General features: G+C 38.9%; 1 protein-coding gene across 1 annotated transcript; it reads right to left on the bottom strand.

The window, feature by feature from the left end:
* Positions 1–1,074: 1,074 nt before the first annotated feature.
* Positions 1,075–18,309, bottom strand: LOC141618213 (uncharacterized). Its single transcript, XM_074435320.1, has 13 exons — positions 18,085–18,309; positions 17,147–17,988; positions 16,860–17,058; positions 16,620–16,757; positions 15,810–16,069; positions 15,170–15,699; positions 13,523–14,419; positions 12,768–12,865; positions 12,490–12,675; positions 10,078–10,186; positions 9,820–9,938; positions 9,129–9,258; positions 1,075–1,445 (listed from the first exon to the last, which is right to left on the bottom strand). Exons 1-13 carry the CDS (start codon positions 18,307–18,309, stop codon positions 1,075–1,077), a joined length of 4,104 nt encoding a protein of 1,367 aa, XP_074291421.1.
* Positions 18,310–18,514: the final 205 nt, after the last annotated feature.

Below are 18,514 nucleotides of genomic sequence, written 5' to 3'. Positions count from 1 at the left end.
ATTATTATACAAGAGCGTAATAACACTATAGCATTATAAAAATGTCTACAGTAGAAATAAGTCGTTTAACAACTGTTGATAAAAACATAAATAATTAATTTCCTCCTTGTAAAAAGGCTGTGATTTTATCAATCTAAGAATTATCATCTGGGTCCCGAGCATCCCGTGTAGAAAATCGAGTGAATTATGGCTATTGTTTGAAGTCATTGATGTGTCACTTTTTGAGGATTTCTTATCCCCTTCTTTCTTCAGTTTAAGGGTCTTTTTTAGACCATCCATATATGCTTTTATGATTTCTTCCTCAGAAGCTTCATGGATGTCCATAGGTTCATCATCATCCAAAATTTCCAGGAATCAAGCTTTTTCCTTTTTCCTTTTCCCTATATTCTTTATCTTCAATTTCTTTTAAACTTGTATAAGAGTGAATTCTTTCTTTAAAAATATCTATGGTAGGAGTGCAGTTTAACTGTCCTTGGTCATTTTTTCTTATCATCGTCTCCCAAAAGCGAGAATATGATCTTTGTTTGAGGCAAAAGAAACTTTGGCTATAACCTGTTACGGGTCTGGTTCTCCAGATCCATGAAATAGAGAATTCTATGAAAAATCTCATATTTTCAGGAACCATATTATTTTCTTGTGTTGACGGTATTACCAACTTCCATTTATCAAAATATTCTTTTAGAACGGATGGTAGAATATACTCTGAAGTGCCATAAAAGCGCCACCAATTAACCAACCATATTGGAAGGTCATGATTATAAATATCAGAATTGATTTTGATAAACCAAGTATGACTTCGTTTATCATTTTCATAAAGAAATACCTTATCAAAGGCCTGGATATAATCCCAATAGTTATATTTAACTGATGTATTTTTTATCACCACCGTTTTTTCTGTTAATGGAGATATTCCCCAGTCGTTCATGGATATTACCTATCCAATAATTATTTTAGAGAAATTATAAATTTCCTTATTTGTCCAAGTAAAATGGGTAAAAGTGCAGCCATTACTAGAGAGTATTGTCTCATAGAAATGTCGAGGTTTGTATGTTTCCATGGTATAACCATGTCCTCCTAAATATCTGTCATAGAGTATCCATGGCTTGTCTTCCCATTTTTATCAGATTCATTGAGTAAGAGTATTACTCTTTCATCTTCATTTTGAAGCATTTCATCTTCTTTTTGGGTAGTGTTTTGAACAGCTGAAGAAAATGAGGGGTTGGAAGAAGAGCTGGGAATATCAGTCCCTCTTTTTTGAAGCTGCCTCCATTTTGTGAACTCCTTGAGCTCAGTTTGACTAGCTCCAGATAAGTCTGCTACTATTAGCTTTTTATTACCATATTGAGCTATGGTATAACTAGAACTCTTTCCTCCTCTATATGAAGATTTACCACGACCTCTACCACCTCTATTAGAGGGGTCGTCTTTACTGTGGGTAAGCATTCCTGAAAAGAAAAGAATATTATAAATATTCTCTTGTCAAAAAATCAGGGAGGTGATTATCTTCACCTTTCTTGTAAATAATTGTAAAATCAAAAGGGCTAAATGGGTCTCGCTTATCCGGCATACATTTGTTTAGAAACATCATGTTTAAAGTCTTTTAGAAACATAAACTTGGCTGCTTTGCAGTCAGTTTTAATAATAAAATGTTTATTATATAAGTCATCTTGAAATTTTAAAACACATCTGACTATAGCAAGAATTTTTTTTTGCTATAGTAGCATAATTTTTTTGAGCATTATTCCATTTGCCAGAATAAAATCTGACTAGAAATTCTTGTTTGCTGGTGGGATCAACCTGTTTTAAAATACCACCATAACCTATATCAAAGGCATCTGTTTCAATTATTTTATCCCAATGGGGATTTGCAAGAGATAAGCAAGGTAAAGAAACAACTTTTCTTTTAATCAACCTGACAGCATTAGAATGCTCTTCAGTGTAACACCCCAGCCCAAACCGGGTCGGGAGCGGTTACTTATAATAGCTCACCAGGCTTTGTACATGGCCCACAGATCAACACGGGTCCTTTACTACGCATTTTGTCCTCACTCATGCGCATCCCGGAAACCTTCCCAGGAGGTCACCCATCCTAAGACTACTCCCAGCCAAGCACGCTTAACTGTGGAGTTCTTTTGCATGGATGACCATAAAAGAAAGTGCACTTTGTTGATATGAGTAGTACTTCCAATCCCTTTAAGCACTAGTCATTTAAGCCTATCACTGGACCTATTCAATTAACATGGGGTGTTACAATCACCCCCACTTGAAGAACGCAACGTCCTCGTTGCGCCTGGGAGCATAACAGCTAGCCCAGAATCCTCCCCCGCTAGGTGTGTGATTACAATGGAGCGTATAACCACTGCCTCCAGGAGCGTATAACAACTGCCTCCGATCACCACATGGTCGCAGGGTTGCTCTGATACCAACTGTGACACACTGTTTCATTGCGGAAAAGTAAACACGTAATTCTATAATAAAACTGTATGGATATGTTTGTAATAGGTTCATTTGGGTAAAAACCTGTAATTTTTAAAACCTGAACCTGTTATAAAGATATCCAAATTGAAAGGTGTCAAAACATACAAGGTCTAAATAGAAGTTTCATAACATAACCATCGCTAAAGTCGCGAATAGCAAAGTTATACAACCAAATGTAAAGAGGGAGACATATGTCCCTAAAATGTATGTGACATAAAAACTTGTATAAGAGTCTCTACAAATAAAACCAAATCTAAGTAAGTCCCAAGGTTACTTTGCTCGCTAGCTCGGCCATGAACCCCATATAAGCATCACCATACCTGTCGATCGCATTTTATACAAATACGAAAGCCACAGTCAGTGGGGAGTAACTCCGAGTTCTCCCAGCCACGAAATGTCATAATTAATATAACATGTAAACATAAGAATATGAATGTGAATAACACAAAGCCTTAGCATATGGATGCTAGACAATCGTACTTATCATGTGAACAACAATATAACAACACATAGTCCTAGCATGTGAATACTAGACCGACTCATACTACACTATCATGTGAATCACATAACATCCAGGAATCCAAAATCTATCAACCATAGCCGGCTTGCATCTCACCTTCTATGATTCATAGAATCATCAAACAAGAAAGGACAATATATCTAGAGACATGCATAAGTTCCTAGTACAGTCAATAGTCACTCTGTAACTCGAGTCTATACCACGAGGTAAGGTAAACACCCAAGTCCTAAACCTGTGCAGACCTAGCGACATGCGGAAAACTACCGCATCCAAGACCCATGATAAAAACACATGAGTACCCCTAAGGAGTCCACCAAAGGGTTGGCTAGTACTTAAGCTGACTACATACTTCTAAGAGTACGTCAGGAAGTCATACCCTAACTTGGATATAAACCCACCAAGCTAAGACACAAAGGCTATTAAGCGGTGAACATACACTCGTCAAAGACTATAAGGGGCCTATCTATGACGATGGTCTAAGATACCAACACCACACAAGACAAGTAGGACACCCACTTAACCATAAGAGGGGCAAAGAGTCCAAACTGGCAACATAAATACTTATACTCAAATCAGGGACTCTAGGATAACATCCTTCCTTGAGAAAGACTACAAAAATGTAAATTCAGCTAACAATCCAACAATATCCACAATCTCATTAGTAATCCAAAACTCAGCGAACCGTTAATCTCATAATTCATGAGGACAAGCTAAAATGGCAACAAGGCAAGAAGACTCAAGTATAAGGCAACCAATTCATCCAACAACCAACATATGAAAAGACAATCATACTCAAAGACAAATCCTCGATCCTAGTCCCGCGATGGGTCATCGGTCAAATCGAGGCTGACCGGTTTAAACCTAGCTTGACCAAACTCATTTGGTCAAATTGGCCTTTTCGAGTCTTGGCCCATTTTGGCCCACATCACGGAATTTATCACAATGTCATACTCTTGCCATTTTTAATTTCTATCATGTGAAAACTATTGACATAGAGAAAATATGCCAACTTATAAAATAACCAATTCAACGGAAATATTAGCTTAAACAATTTCCTACATGCCAAAATACCAACATACTTCAAAACATGAACCATAGGCCCAAAACATCAAATAATAGACCCAAGACCCGACCCAAAATGACGGGTCAAAATCCGGCCGGACCCACCGGCTGCCGCTGGTCTGCCGCGCCCCTTTATGGGCTGTTTTGGGCGGTTTTTCCGCCCTTTTCCCTTTTTCCTACCAAAATCCGTTTCAAGCTCAATTTAATACCGTCTCAAGCAACAATCAACAATACCCATTTCGTTTCAATACTCAAGTATATGAAATAACCACAAATTAGTAAACTTTAACAACACAAGTCATGTGAAAAATGAAACTAACACATTATCAATCACCTAAACACTTAACAAACAACAAACACAACATCTATGTGACATTAAATCGTCGAGTAACTCGGAATAGTTACCTTAAGCTAGCAAAGAGACAAGTAATAACTTGAGAAAGCTTCTAAAACCCAAAATTACTCTCCATCTTCAACCACATATGAGTCACCTAACTCATCTTCAAATTCTTCACCTATAAGAACAACAAAAACACAATTATTAAGCTTAAATTCGAAACCCTAAAAGATGAGCCTTAAAACAAAAATTGGGTGAAATGAAAATAAATCTTACTAGGAGATGAGGAATGAAAAGAGGATTCCAAGCATATAATTTTTATGAAATTTGGTGGAGAAATGGACGAATTATGAAGGATTTAGGGTTTGTAAGGAGGATTTTTGGTAGGTTTTTGGTGTTTGAGAGAAGGAGGAGATAGATTGAGAATGGAGGAAATGAAAATTGAAAGAGGGGACAAATGGAGGGTGATGGGCGGTCCAATTGGCATGGGGAGGTTGGTCAATTGTTTACGTTTTGGGTTTGCTTCGACGGTAATTAGAAATATTCGTCGAACGCGATTTCCGAGAATATTAAAGTTCTTAAACACGATTTTACTAAAAGATTAAGTACTCATTTGCCCAATATCCAAACTCGTTTACCCAACGACCGTAAGAAATGGGAAAATCCCAATATTACGACTTTTATCAGAAATCTATTCTATCAAAGTAAAAGGTTTAAATATAGTTTAAATTACTTTTAAACATTTCTAAACTATCAAAAGTGATTACATTACTTCAAACTAAAATAAAATTATATTTTATCAAATTATTATTATTTCAAATAAATTAATATTAAATTAAAATAGATTAAAATATTACTTTTAAAATATAATAAAGGTCTTCAAATTTAGGGGGTGTTACAATCATCCCTCCTTTTAAGAAGTTTCGTCCCCGAAACTTAGAAGAAGGAACATCGTATATATGTAGGTCTTTCTCTTTAAATCAATTAATCAACATCTTCAAAACAAGAACTTATGAAAATATACGTGTCCTTTCAATGGAACGGAAATATCCTCGTCGGTCGCCCGAGAACACCAACATTCCAAATCAGAACAAAAATACATTTTTACGCCAACAACTGAGAAAACTAATTATCGGACGTCTCCAATAACGAGCCTTAACACTCATTGACGTTAAAACCAGTGGGAAAACATTAAAACATTTTCAAAAACCTTTAGTTCGAAACTCTTTAATACGGATAATGACTCCACTAATCATGAATAAACTCTAACTACGGCTCTTATACAACTAAGCAATGACTACCAACGCGGAGAATATTCTAGGGAAGGAGAGGAACACTCGAAAGCTAAAACTCACAAGGATTAGATAAAGGAACGGAAAGTACCTCACGAGAAGAGGTCGGGATATTTAGCTAACATAGAAGATTCAGGCTCCCAAGTTTCTTCTTCGACATTTCCACAACGCCAAAGGATACGAATTAGGGGCACCACTTTGTTTCTAAGTTGCTTGTTTGCCCTTTCGAGGATTCGGATCGGCCTTTCTTCCAAAGCCAAGTTAGGTTCCAAATCTGAGATTTCTTCTTGAATAACATTGCTCGGATCACTAATGTACTTCCTCAACTAAGATACATGGAAGACATTATGAACCTTGCTCAAATTCGGGGGTAACTCTAAACGGTAAGCAACGGGACCAATCTTCTCAAGCACACGGAAAGGTCCAATGTATTTGGGACTCAACTTTCCTTTCACACCAAAACGTTTCACCCCTTTCATAGGTGACACCTTAAGGAATACTCGATCATCAACCTCAAAGGCAAGTGGTCGACGACGGGCATCAGCATACGATTTCTGTCGGTCTTGAGTGGCTTTCATACGCTCTCGAATGATCTGAACCTGATTGATGGTCTCAGTCACCAAATCGGGTCCCAACACATGAGCATCTTGGACTTGATCCCAACAGACCGGACTACGGCACTTCCTACCATACAAAGCTTCATAAGGTGACATCTTGATAGAAGTATGATAGCTATTGTTGTAGGAGAATTCAACAAGAGGTAAGCACTTCTCCCAAGAAGTGTGGAAGTCTAAAGCACAAGCACGGAGGAGGTCCTCTAAAGTCTTGATAGTCCTCTCAGTCTGTCCATCTGTAGCGGCATGAAAAGCGGTACTCATTAGTAGCTTACTACCCATGGCTTCTTACAAAGCGATCCCGAAAACGGAACGAGAATCTCGGGTCACGATCTGAAACTATATCCTTAGGCACTCCATGGTAGCGTACTATCTCCTTCACGTAGGCACCAGCTAGGACATCTAATCTCCATGTCTCCTTGATAGGTATAAACCTAGCACATTTGGTCAATCGATCTACAACCACCCAAACCGCGTCCTTTCCGCTAGCAGTCTTAGGTAAAGCCATCACAAAGTCCATGGAGATGGACTCCCATTTCCAAAGGGGAACATCCAAAGGTTTTAGCAAACCCCGGGTTTCGATGCTCAATCTTCACTTTCGACGGTAAGACACTTGCTAACATACTCTAGGACATCAATCTTCATCCTAGGCCACCAAAACTGTTATCTCAAGTCTTTATACATCTTGTCATCACCAGGATGAATAGAGTAAGGAGAAAGGTGAGCTTCATCAAGGATCTTCTTCCTCAACTCGGCTACTCTCGGAACATACATCCTACCTTGGTAACGAAGGTATCCATCACTATCCACCACACAATCCTTAGCTTGCCCAAGTTGGATTTTTGCTTGAATGGACTTGAAAGTAGCATCCTCAGGTAGGCACGTACGGATCTCATGGTAAAAGTCGGGTTCTGCACTCAAGGCACTAAGATAGTCAAAGCCCTTCCCAACAAGGCTTATCCCTAACTTTTGAAATTCCGTGGTAAATTCATCAGGTAACACAAGTTTAGTGCTCAAAGAGTGACTAGTCTTCCTACTCAAAGCATCGGCCACCACATTTGCTTTCCCTTCATGATAAATCAACTCGGCATCGTAATCATTCACCAACTCTAGCCATCTTCTTTGCCTCATATACAATTCTTTCTGGGTAAAGATACACCTCAAACGCTTATGATCGGTATAAATGCGGCAATGAACTCCAATAAGGTAATGCCTCCATGTCTTCAAGGCATGTACCACGGCGGCTAATTCAAGATCATGAGTCGGATAGTTCACCTCGTGAACCCTCAGTTGTCGAGAAGCATAAGCAATAACCCTTCGGTTTTGCATCAAGACACAACCTAGGCCATGCTTTGAAGCATCACAATAAACATCGTAGTCCACACCATCCTCAGGTAAGGTCAACACCGGAGCGGTAGTCAACCTAGTCTTCAACTCTAAGAAGGCATTCTCACACTCATCGGTCCACACATACTTAGACTCCTTCTTCAACAATTGAGTCATCGGTCTAGCTAACTTAGAGAAATCTTTCACGAATCGACGGTAATAACCCGCCAAACCGAGAAAGCTTCGAATCTCAGTCACATTTTTCGGACTCTTCCAATCAACAACGGCCTCAATCTTAGAAGGATCTACCATAACACCATCATTGGATATGACATGTCCAAGAAAAGTTACTTGATGCAACCAAAATTCACATTTCGAGAACTTAGCATACCACTTTTGACGATGTAGAATGTCTAAGATGATACGGAGGTGTAGGGCATGTTCTTCATCATTCTTTGAGAAAATCAAGATATCATCAATGAACACCACCACACACTTATCGAGGTACTCACTAAAGTTACGATTCATTAGTCAATCCGTAAGGCATCACTTTAAATTCGAAATGACCATATCTCGTGCTGAAAGCAATCTTAGGAATATCGGACTCACGCACCGGAATTTGATGATAACCCGATCGGAGGTCAATTTTGGAAAAAGTAGAAGCACCACGTAATTGGTCAAAGAGATCATCAATTCGTGGAAGAGGATACTTGTTCTTGATTGTCACACGATTGAGTTCACGATAATCAATGCAAAGTCGCATAGATCCCTCCTTTTTCTTCACAAAGAGGACGGGGAACCCCAAGGAGAAGCACTAGGCCTAATAAAGCCTTTCTCAATCAAGTCATCAAGTTGAACTCTCAACTCCTTCAATTCGGAAGGTGCCATACGATAAGGAGCTTTAGCAATAGGACCGGTTTCGGGAACTAGGTCAATAGAAAATTCAACATCTCTTTCAGGAGGAACCCCGGGTAATTCATCGGGAAATACATCCGGAAATTCACAAACAATGGGAACATCCTTCAAGGGAGGAAGAGAAGGAGAATTAGAAGTAGTCACTACACATAGGAATGCTTGATGACCCTTCTTCAAAGCATTCACCATCTTCATAGCTGAGATCAACTTCACACTTGTTTGCTTTCTAACCCCTTGATAAGATACGCGAGTACCCAAAGGGCTTTTAAGAACAATCTTTTGATCTCGACATTCAAATCGAGCATGATAAGTAGATAACCAATCCATGTCCAAAATAACATCAAACTCCTCAAGTGGAAATCGAAGGAGATTAGCCGGGAAAATAGATTCCGCTATCGATATAGGGACATCCGAATAAAAATAAGAACAAGAGAAGATGTCGCCGGAGGGTAAAGATATTGATGTACTATCTCCAAGTGCAGGTTCAAGAGGTAACTTGTCGGAGAATTTCATCGATATAAATGACAAAGAAGCACCGGTATCAAATAAAACCAAACAAGGGACATCAAATATTAAGAACGTACCAGTGACTATGTCTGGGTGTGCCTCAGCCTCAGCACGGCTCATCACAAAGATGCGACCTCTCGGCCTCTCAGGAACAACAGGAGTAGTAGTAGTCTTCCTCTCAGGACACTCATTAGCCTTGTGTCCAGACTTGTTGCAGGAGAAACACACAAATTGCTTATCAAAGCAACCAATTCCGGGATGCAAAGGCTTCTTACAATGATAGCACATACGACCCTTAGGATTTTTGTCGTTGCTAGGAGATAGAACACGAGCACCTTGATTTGCTTGTCCACTCGGAACAAACCTCTTCTTGTTAGGATAAGAGGGGGAAGAAGTAGGCACAAAGGGTCTAGAAGGAGCAACATAAGGCCTAGAAGTGGAGTAGAGTGGCCTCTTACCAAGGGAAGTACGAGAAGCACGAGCCTCTTCATCAATATCCCGAATAGAGCTCTCGGCCCATAATGCATCATCATAGATTGAGACAAAGGAAGTAGAATCCCTAAGGATCAAGCTCTTAAGCTTTGGAGTGAGCTTGTCAAGGTAAAAGAAAGCCTTTTCTTCTTCATTTTTGACAAGTCTAGAAGCATAGTGAGCAAGTTCATTGAACTTGTCGGTAAAGGCTTGGACAGAAAGACTTCCTTGCTTCAAATTCATAAACTCTTTAAGCCTTTGTTGTTTTAGCTCTTTTGGATAGAACCTAGTCTCAACTAGATCCTTAAAGCGATCCCAACCAAAACCAGGCTCAAGAGTGGAAGTAGGACTAGTCATGGTCCACCATCTATCAGCTTCTTTCACAAGGAAGTGAGAAGCCAATTTCACCTTATCCTCTTCACGAACATCATACAAGACAAAGCTTATCTCCAATTCCCGAAACCATTCGGTGAGTGCCACCTTCACCACCATAAGTTTGAGTCTTGTTTCGAGTCAATTGACTTGGCACCCAAGTGTAAGAACCGGGTCTATCACCTTCTGGAAACTGAGAAGGGGGAGGAGGGGCTGGTTGGTTTTGCTGATTCTGAAGAATCTGAGTAAGAGCTTGCAAGATTGCATTATCTACGGATCTTGGAGAAGCCATCTTGCAAAAGAGAACATTGGTTAGCACCTAACAAATAGCAATCACAAAGAGACTACAACATAAGGTCCTAAGTCTACCCATCCTACCCATCTCTCAAGTTTATTATTTTAAGGTCAAGTTATTTACATTGGGGGTGCACAAACGTGCGTCGAGAGCAAATATGCTCTGATACCAACTGTAACACCCCAGCCCAAACCGGGTCGGGAGCGGTTACTTATAATAGCTCACCAGGCTGTGTACATGGCCCACAGATCAACACGGGTCCTTTACAGCGCATTTTGTCCTCACTCATGCGCATCCCGGAAACCTTCCCAGGAGGTCACCCATCCTAAGACTACTCCCAGCCAAGCACGCTTAACTGTGGAGTTCTTTTGCATGGATGACCATAAAAGAAAGTGCACTTTGTTGATATGAGTAGTACTTCCAATCCCTTTAAGCACTAGTCATTTAAGCCTATCACTGGACATCTTCAATTAACATGGGGTGTTACAATCACCCCCACTTGATTTATTTGAAATAATAATAATGGTTTTCAAATTTACGGGGTGTTACATTCAGTCCAAGGCTGGGCATTCTTCTTTAGCCTTTCATATAGAATTGTTGTGTCCTGGGCAATGTTCTTGTAGTAGGGGGAAATATAATTTAGACTTCCTAAAAATCTTTGTAACTGAGTTTTATCAGTTATTTCGTCAGGAAATTTTGACCCAAATTCTATACTACGATTGATAGGGATTATATTTCCCTTTTCAATATTATGGCCAAGAAACCTGATTTTTGTTTGAAATAAAATCATTTTTGGTTTGGATATTACTAACCCGTTATTTATAACAATTTTTTTAAAGATATCTAAATGCTTAAAATGCATCTCAATAGTCTTTGAGAAAACCAAGATATCATCAATATAGACTATAATAAAGTCACTGTAACTGTTGAATATCTCATTCATAATTTTCATAAATTATGACGGAGCATTTTTAAGCCCAAAAGGCATAACGTGCCATTCATATTGTCCAAAAGGGACATTAAAAGCTATTTTATAATGATTAGCAGGATCAATCAATCGCGATAACTTGATTTTAAATCAAATTTAGAGAATATGATAGAATCATATAATCTATCTAAAAGATCTTTTTTGTTAGGTATTGGATATCTAATCCATTTTAAAACTTTGTTCAAGGGTTTGTAATTGATCACAAGTCTAGGAACTCCTCGTTCCCGTTCAGAATGTTTATTAACATAAAAAGCAGTACATGACCATGGAGATTTTGATGGCCCAATTACTTTTTTCTCTAATAAAGAGGCTATATCATTCTTACAGGGTATTAAATACTCTAAATTCATCTGACATGGTCTAGCCTTGGTAGAGATATTATCTTCTTTAAAATCATCCTCATAAGGTAGATTCACTACATGTTTCTTTCTATTCCAGAAAGCATTAGGGTGATCTCCACAAATATCCGTGGAAAAAGAATCAGATAAAATTTTAATATTTTCCTTTAATTTAGGATTTTGAAGACGTTCTTCAATGGTTAATACATTAACTTCTTGTTTTAAAAACCCCAATTGGCTTTCTTTTAAAACCAAATGATCATACATCTGATGAAAAATCTTTAGACAAGGTTTTGTTATAAATATAAAAGTTATGGAAGCATCGTCATAAGTTGCAACAATTTTTTCCTTGTTCACACAAGTAAAAGGATAAATTTTATTAAGAAATGGTGTTCCAAGAACAACTTGGGTAGATAATTTATTTTTGACTAATAGAAAACTTAATGGAATATATTTCCCATCAACACAAATAGAAGCTCTAGGAAGCTTAAATTTAATATTCAATTTTTCTCCTCCTGCATGAGAAAGAGTATGAGAGGTTTTTTCAAAATACCTTGTAGGAATTAATCCTTCTTGAATAACATTTAAATCTGCACCACTATCTATAAGAGCAATAACTTCTTTTGAAAAATAATTATCAATTTTTAGGATAATTTTGATATACCATTTTTTTTTACTAACAACAGTCTCAAGGGTTTGAAGAAATTCATTATTAAAATTTAAAGAGTTCACAGTCTCTTTACTTCCAACAATTTTGTCAGGTATGTCTGGATTCTTATTAGCGCTTTCGGAATTTATCTGACTTTCTTGAGTCTCTTTATTCTTGGGAGCTTAGTCTAGAAGACTAAGAATTTCAAGATTAGATATTCTGGTATCTTGACTTCTAGTCTCATTCTTTAGATTTTTTATTTCTAGTTTAAGATTGCTGATAAAATATCTTTTAAAGAAGTAGGGTGAGAATTTATCTGTCGTACTTTTAGAAGATTATAAACTTCAGACATAGTATAAGGTTCTTTGTAATCTTTTTCCGTACGAAAACTAATTTCAGTATTAGAAGTACTAGGTTCATTGCCTATTTGATCTATTATCTTAGACCTCATTTCAGGGTCTTTGATAGTTCTAAGTAATTCAACCCATTGATTGTTATCGAGAACATTTATCTGATTTTCTTGAAACTGAGATACTAGATTATAATAATCATGATTATTAATGTTATTTTTGTCACAAGATTTACCCTTTAAACAAGGTTCACATTCTGAGCTTCAGATTCAGAGAGATAAGAATCATTATCCATAATCTTAACCTCATTACCAGAGCTGGAACTAGATTCTTCAAATTTCTCATCAGAAACTAGAAAAAGTTTGTATAACTTGTCTTTTATTTCATTATCAATATCAAGACTAACAATTTTATTTTTGGTCCAACAGTCTTTAGCAAAGTGGCCAATCTTATTGCATTTATAACAGACAATCTATCTGTCTGGTTTTTTTATTTTTCTTATAAGATTTTCTAAAGGCTTTTCTTTCAATCTTTTTATCCAGCTTGTCCTTAGAGTAATATTTCTTTTTTCTTTTTTTATAAGTATTATAAGAATTATTAAAATGTTTGTTCTTCTTATGGGAAGAAGCTGGCACATCCATGCCAAATTGGTTACAAAATTCACCTAGTTGGTTTCTTTCAACCAAATTCTGGCGTTTTAATTGTTGATTTAATTTGATCTTGATAAACTGAGGGAATATTGAAAGGATATACGAAAGGCTTAGAAGCCGATTATCATTGATGAGAAAGACGAAATATAAGGCACGAAATATATACAAGAGCATACTACGCCATACACCAAAACCCTAGTCAAAGATATCTTAACTATATCCTACAAACATGGGAACAAAATATAATATAAGTTACATAGCTTACGGATACATACACGAAATATATATCAAAATATATTCGATATATATTTCCATACTCCCCCTTAAGTTGGTGCATTGGGTAACCGAATGCCCTTACGCTGTAAATAGTCGAACGCTTCGCCACCAAGAGCTTTAGTGAAAAGGTCTGCTATTTGCTCCTTACTCCGAACATAGCTTGTCATTATATTCTTGTCGATCAAATGTTGCCGGATGAAATGGAAATCTATTTCAATGTGCTTTGTACGGTCGTGGAAAACGGGATTTTTGGCAATGTGCATAGCAGCCTGATTGTCGCACAACACTCGCATTGGTTGATCATGTTGGATGCCGAGAGACTTGAGAAAGGATTTAATCCAAATAAGCTCGCTTGTCACAGCTGCCATTGCTCTATATTCAGCTTCGGCCGACGACTTTGACACCGTGTGCTGTTTCTTAGCTCGCCAGGAGATAGGTGTTTGTCCTAATGACACAAAATATCCCGTCAACGACCGTCTCGTCAAAGGACATCGTCCCCAGTCCGAGTCCGAATACCCATGAAGCTGGAAGACCGTGTCTGTACTCATCACTATTCCTTTGCCCGGGTTTCCTTTTATATAACGAACCACACGAAGTGCCGCATCCAAATGTTCTTTTCTAGGCTCGTGAACGAATTGAAAAAGGATGTGCACAACATAAACCAAATCTGGTCGGGTAATGGTCAGGTATACTAACCGACCCACTAGCCTTCGATACTTCATTGGGTCCTTTAAAATATAGCCTCTCGTAAATGCCAATTGGTGATTTTGAGGAATGGGAGTGTTAATGGGTTTAGCTCCTTCCATTCTTGCTTCTTTAATGATCTCCACTGCATATTTGCGTTGGCTTAGAAACAAACCCGTTGCCCCATGAGCTACATCGATACCCAAAAAATATTTCAGACGACCAAGGTCTTTAATTCCAAACTTCAAGTCGAGGAAACGCTTCAATTCGTCACAAGCTTTGGCATTGTCGCTGACTACGATCATATCGTCAACATATATCAAAACACCAAGAAACACACCTCCTTTTCTTATCATAAATAGCGAATAATCCGCCATAGATTGAGTGAAGCCATATCCTTTTGTTTTGTGTGGATTTTGCGCAAGGCGAAATCAGGTCAGGGTGGTATCGTGCAGGGTTAACTAGCTCTAATTAGATTTCTGGTCAGGTTGACAGGGTACGATAGTAAGCTGTAAATAAGATAACAAAAATAACAAGACAAACAATTTTGTTCGTGGAAAACCCTTGAAAGGGAAAAAACCACGGGCACCAAGCCAGGAGAGGATTTCACTATATGATTTGAGAGAATATTCTTATGATAACAACAATGTTTGTATTTCTATGTAATATGTATATAGCTTCTTGCGTATGAATGGTGTCCCTCTTCAGATCTCTCAAGTGTTCTTTATATAGCTTCTTATCTTGAACGGCTGCATGATCAAGCATTGAAGGCTGAATATTCTCCATAATTGCTGGTAATAATTGCTGAATATTTCCCTCTTAATTACCGTATTTACTGCACAATCTTCATACTTAATGCTGCGTATTTATTTCCATTAATATACGCGGATGTGGTCAAATATTGTCCTGATATTTGGACCGTTGTCCTCTCCATGGTCTGGCGCCTAACTTCATGTGCCCTGAGAGCCTGGCACCCTGAGAGCCTGGCAGTCAGGTTCAGGTGTAATGCTGATCAGGGTGGTCTGCGGATTTCCAGGCCTAACACCTTTCAATGCATCTTTCAACTTCGCAAACCAATTTCTTGAAGCTTGCTTTAAACCATATAGAGATTTCAATAGTCGACATACCTTATTGGTGTCGGTCGCTTCGAATACTTGGGGCAATTTCATGTATACCTCTTCGCTCAAATCTCCATGTAGAAAAGCATTGCTCACATATAATTGAGCGATGTTCCATTTCTTAGCTGCTGCCACGGCCAAGAGACAACTGACACTAGTCATTTTTGCAACCGGAGCGAACGTTTCATGGTAGTCTACTCCTTCAATTTGAGTGTAACCTTGAGCTACCAACCTCGCCTTGTATCGCTCGATGGTTCCGTCTACTTTATGCTTTATTTTGTACACCCATTTGCAGCCAATCGGTCTCTTCCCCTTTGGTAAATCGACTATTTTCCAAGTACCATTCTTTTCAAGTGCGTCAATTTCTTTTGCCATCGCAATTTTCCATTCGTCTTTTTGTATGGCTTCAGCATAGTTCCTTGGCTCTTTAGTAGCATCAATAGCAGCAATAAAGTTCCTGTGACACGTCGAAAAACAACTACTTGTGACGTAATTAATTATTGGATAGAGAGTACCTTTCGTAGAGGACGGAGTGCGGGACGTGTGAGCTTTGCTTGTGGGTATGACACGGGTGAGTTACAAATGTAGTCTTTCTTCCATGCGGGCTCAAATTTTTGACGTTCTTTTCTACCAAGACGCTGCTCTCCTTCCTCGTTTTCACTCTCCCCCTCCACGACTGTGCTGCTATCACCCCCGACAGTGGCTGTCGGATTATCTATGATGATCTCCTCCTCTTCTTGATCATCAGAAGCACTAGTATTCACTTGCTTGGTGGTCATCGTTGGAAATAATAGGTTCAGTGTCATTATTTGACTCAATGTTACCACCTGGTGAAGTAGCAATGCCGCTAAAAGGAAACACATTCTCGTAGAATATGACATCGCGTGAGACAGAAAACTGTTTGGTTTTTAAATTATAAACTCTCCAATCTTTTTGATTTTTCGGGTAACCAAGGAAAATGCATCTCGTCCCCCTTTCCTTGAACTTATCTTTTGGTCTATCCTTATTATGTGCATAAGCAAGACACCCGAAAACACGCAAATTATCGAGACTAGGTGAGTGTCCATACACGAGCTCATAGGGTGTTCGGCCTTGAAGTAATTTTGTAGGTGTTCGATTAATTAAATAGGCAGCTATTAACGCACATTCCCCCCAAAAATCGATTGGTAAATTTGCTTGAAAACAAAGAGCCCTTGCTTTCTCCAAAATATGTCTATGTTTTCGCTCTACCCGTCCATTTTGTTGAGGGATGTCAACTACACTAGTTTGGAAGATCATTCCATTTTCATTATAGTAATGTTTTAATGATCCCGAAAGAAATTCGGTGCCATTATCGCTTTGCACAATTTTAACCTGTCTTCCAAATTGTGTCTGTACCATTTTACAAAAATATTTCATCAAGTCACCTACTTCTCCCTTATCCTTCATGAGGTAAACCCAAACACTCCTACTATGGTCATCGACAATCGTCAAAAAATAATGAGCTCCAGATAAACTGCTAGCCTTATAAGGCCCCTATATGTCACAGTGAATCAAATGAAACAAAATAACATGTCGTTTATTATTAATCTTAAAACTTGAACGGGTTTTCTTAGCACGGCAACAAGGATCACAAACATGTTCAGGATTAAAAGACAAGTTTTTATGAAGTAAATTATTCAATAATGGTAAAATATTTCGCGAAGGGTGACCTAGTCTTCGATGCCATGCCCGCTCTTCGCCAAAATCAGTCCTTGCTGCAACTTCATCCACCCGTGTCAAATAATAAACGCCATCTCGTTGCACCCCATCCAATCTCCATCTTAGGAGATTGGTCCTGTATTATACAATAATTAGAATTAAAGGTCACAATGCAATTGTTTTCACGAATCAACTGTTGTATAGAAATAAGATGGCATGTCAACGATGGAACATATAAAACATCCTTAAGTTCGAAACGTTTATTTATCGCTACTTTTCCATGTTCACTTGCCATTATCGTGGAACCATCTGGTAAACCGACTGTCGATGACTCCCCCTTCCATAAATCATTAAGTAATTCGCGACATCCCGTCATGTGATGCGAGGCACCACTATCAAGCATCCACGCACTCAATTTCGTATGATTCATACCTGTCAATTTTTCGTTACCTTCCGGCTTAGTATTGAGAAGGGTCCTAAGTTGTTCAATTTCATCAACTGTCAGGTCTTTCTTGGACGACTCTGCTTCACTCGTGGTTGCCGCGTTTGCTGTTTGGCTCGTGTTACTCGTGCCTCTGCTACCACGACCTCGTCCACCTCTTCTACCTCTGCCACGGCCCCTTCCGTTAATTCCAAGTTTGTCCCAACAATTCTCCTCTATATGATACCACTTGTTGCAGTAATTGCATCGTGGTGGTTCGTACTCCTTTTGTTCACTCGCTAGAGAGCTGCCACGACCACGTCTGCCACCATTTCGAATAGCCATTGCTACCTCTGCTTGCTCTTCTCGAATCCGAGTGACCGCTTTGTGGCTCTCCTCCCTCAAAACGAGTGCGTAAGCTCGACTTAGAGAGGCAAGGTTGTCTTCCATCAACAGATTCGAGCGAATCTGATCGTATAATGCGGTATTGAGTCCCATGATAAAATGGTGCACCTTCTCCTCTTCTTTCTCCTTAGTAAAAGCTTCCCCTGCACCGCAAGTACACTGTGGGATGCGGCTATAGTTAGCCAACTCATCCCATATGGACTTCAAATGAGTATAGTATTCAACAACGGAACGAGTCCCCTGTTTGCACTCGGCCAACTCGCTTTTGAGTTGATGAACACGAGGTGCGTTATCCGTGGAATATCGCTCCTTTAATTCCTTCTAAATTTCAACTACAGAGGCCGAAAAAGTGATGCTAGGGTGCAACTTCTCGTCAATTACATTACGCAACCAGGCTTTCACCATGGCAGTACACTGTCTCCATGCAACTGCTTCATACGAATCTGCTTCACTACCTTTGGGCTTCGTGACGGTGCCATCGACAAAACCTAATTTGTTCTTTGCGTCAAGTCCGTTACGGACAGCATCAGCCCATAGGTCGTAATTGTCACCATTGAACATTTTCTGAGTCAATTTTAGACTCGGACTATCCAAGGTATGGAGAAACAACGGGGATGATAGTGGTATAATCAATTTGTCATGACCACTATCCGATCCCTTCTCTCAACCTCCATCACCAGTTTTTGTCATTGTTTGATTAAATTATTGTGGGAGTTTTGTGTTTGTGTTTTGTGAATATGATTGTGGTGGATGCAAGGATCAAACC

The sequence above is a fragment of the Silene latifolia genome, chromosome X (assembly GCF_048544455.1).
Source record: "Silene latifolia isolate original U9 population chromosome X, ASM4854445v1, whole genome shotgun sequence".
In the NCBI taxonomy this organism is placed as follows: domain Eukaryota; kingdom Viridiplantae; phylum Streptophyta; class Magnoliopsida; order Caryophyllales; family Caryophyllaceae; genus Silene; species Silene latifolia.
The sequence above is the reverse complement of the archived record's forward strand: the minus strand, read 5'-3'. Positions and strand labels throughout refer to the sequence as shown.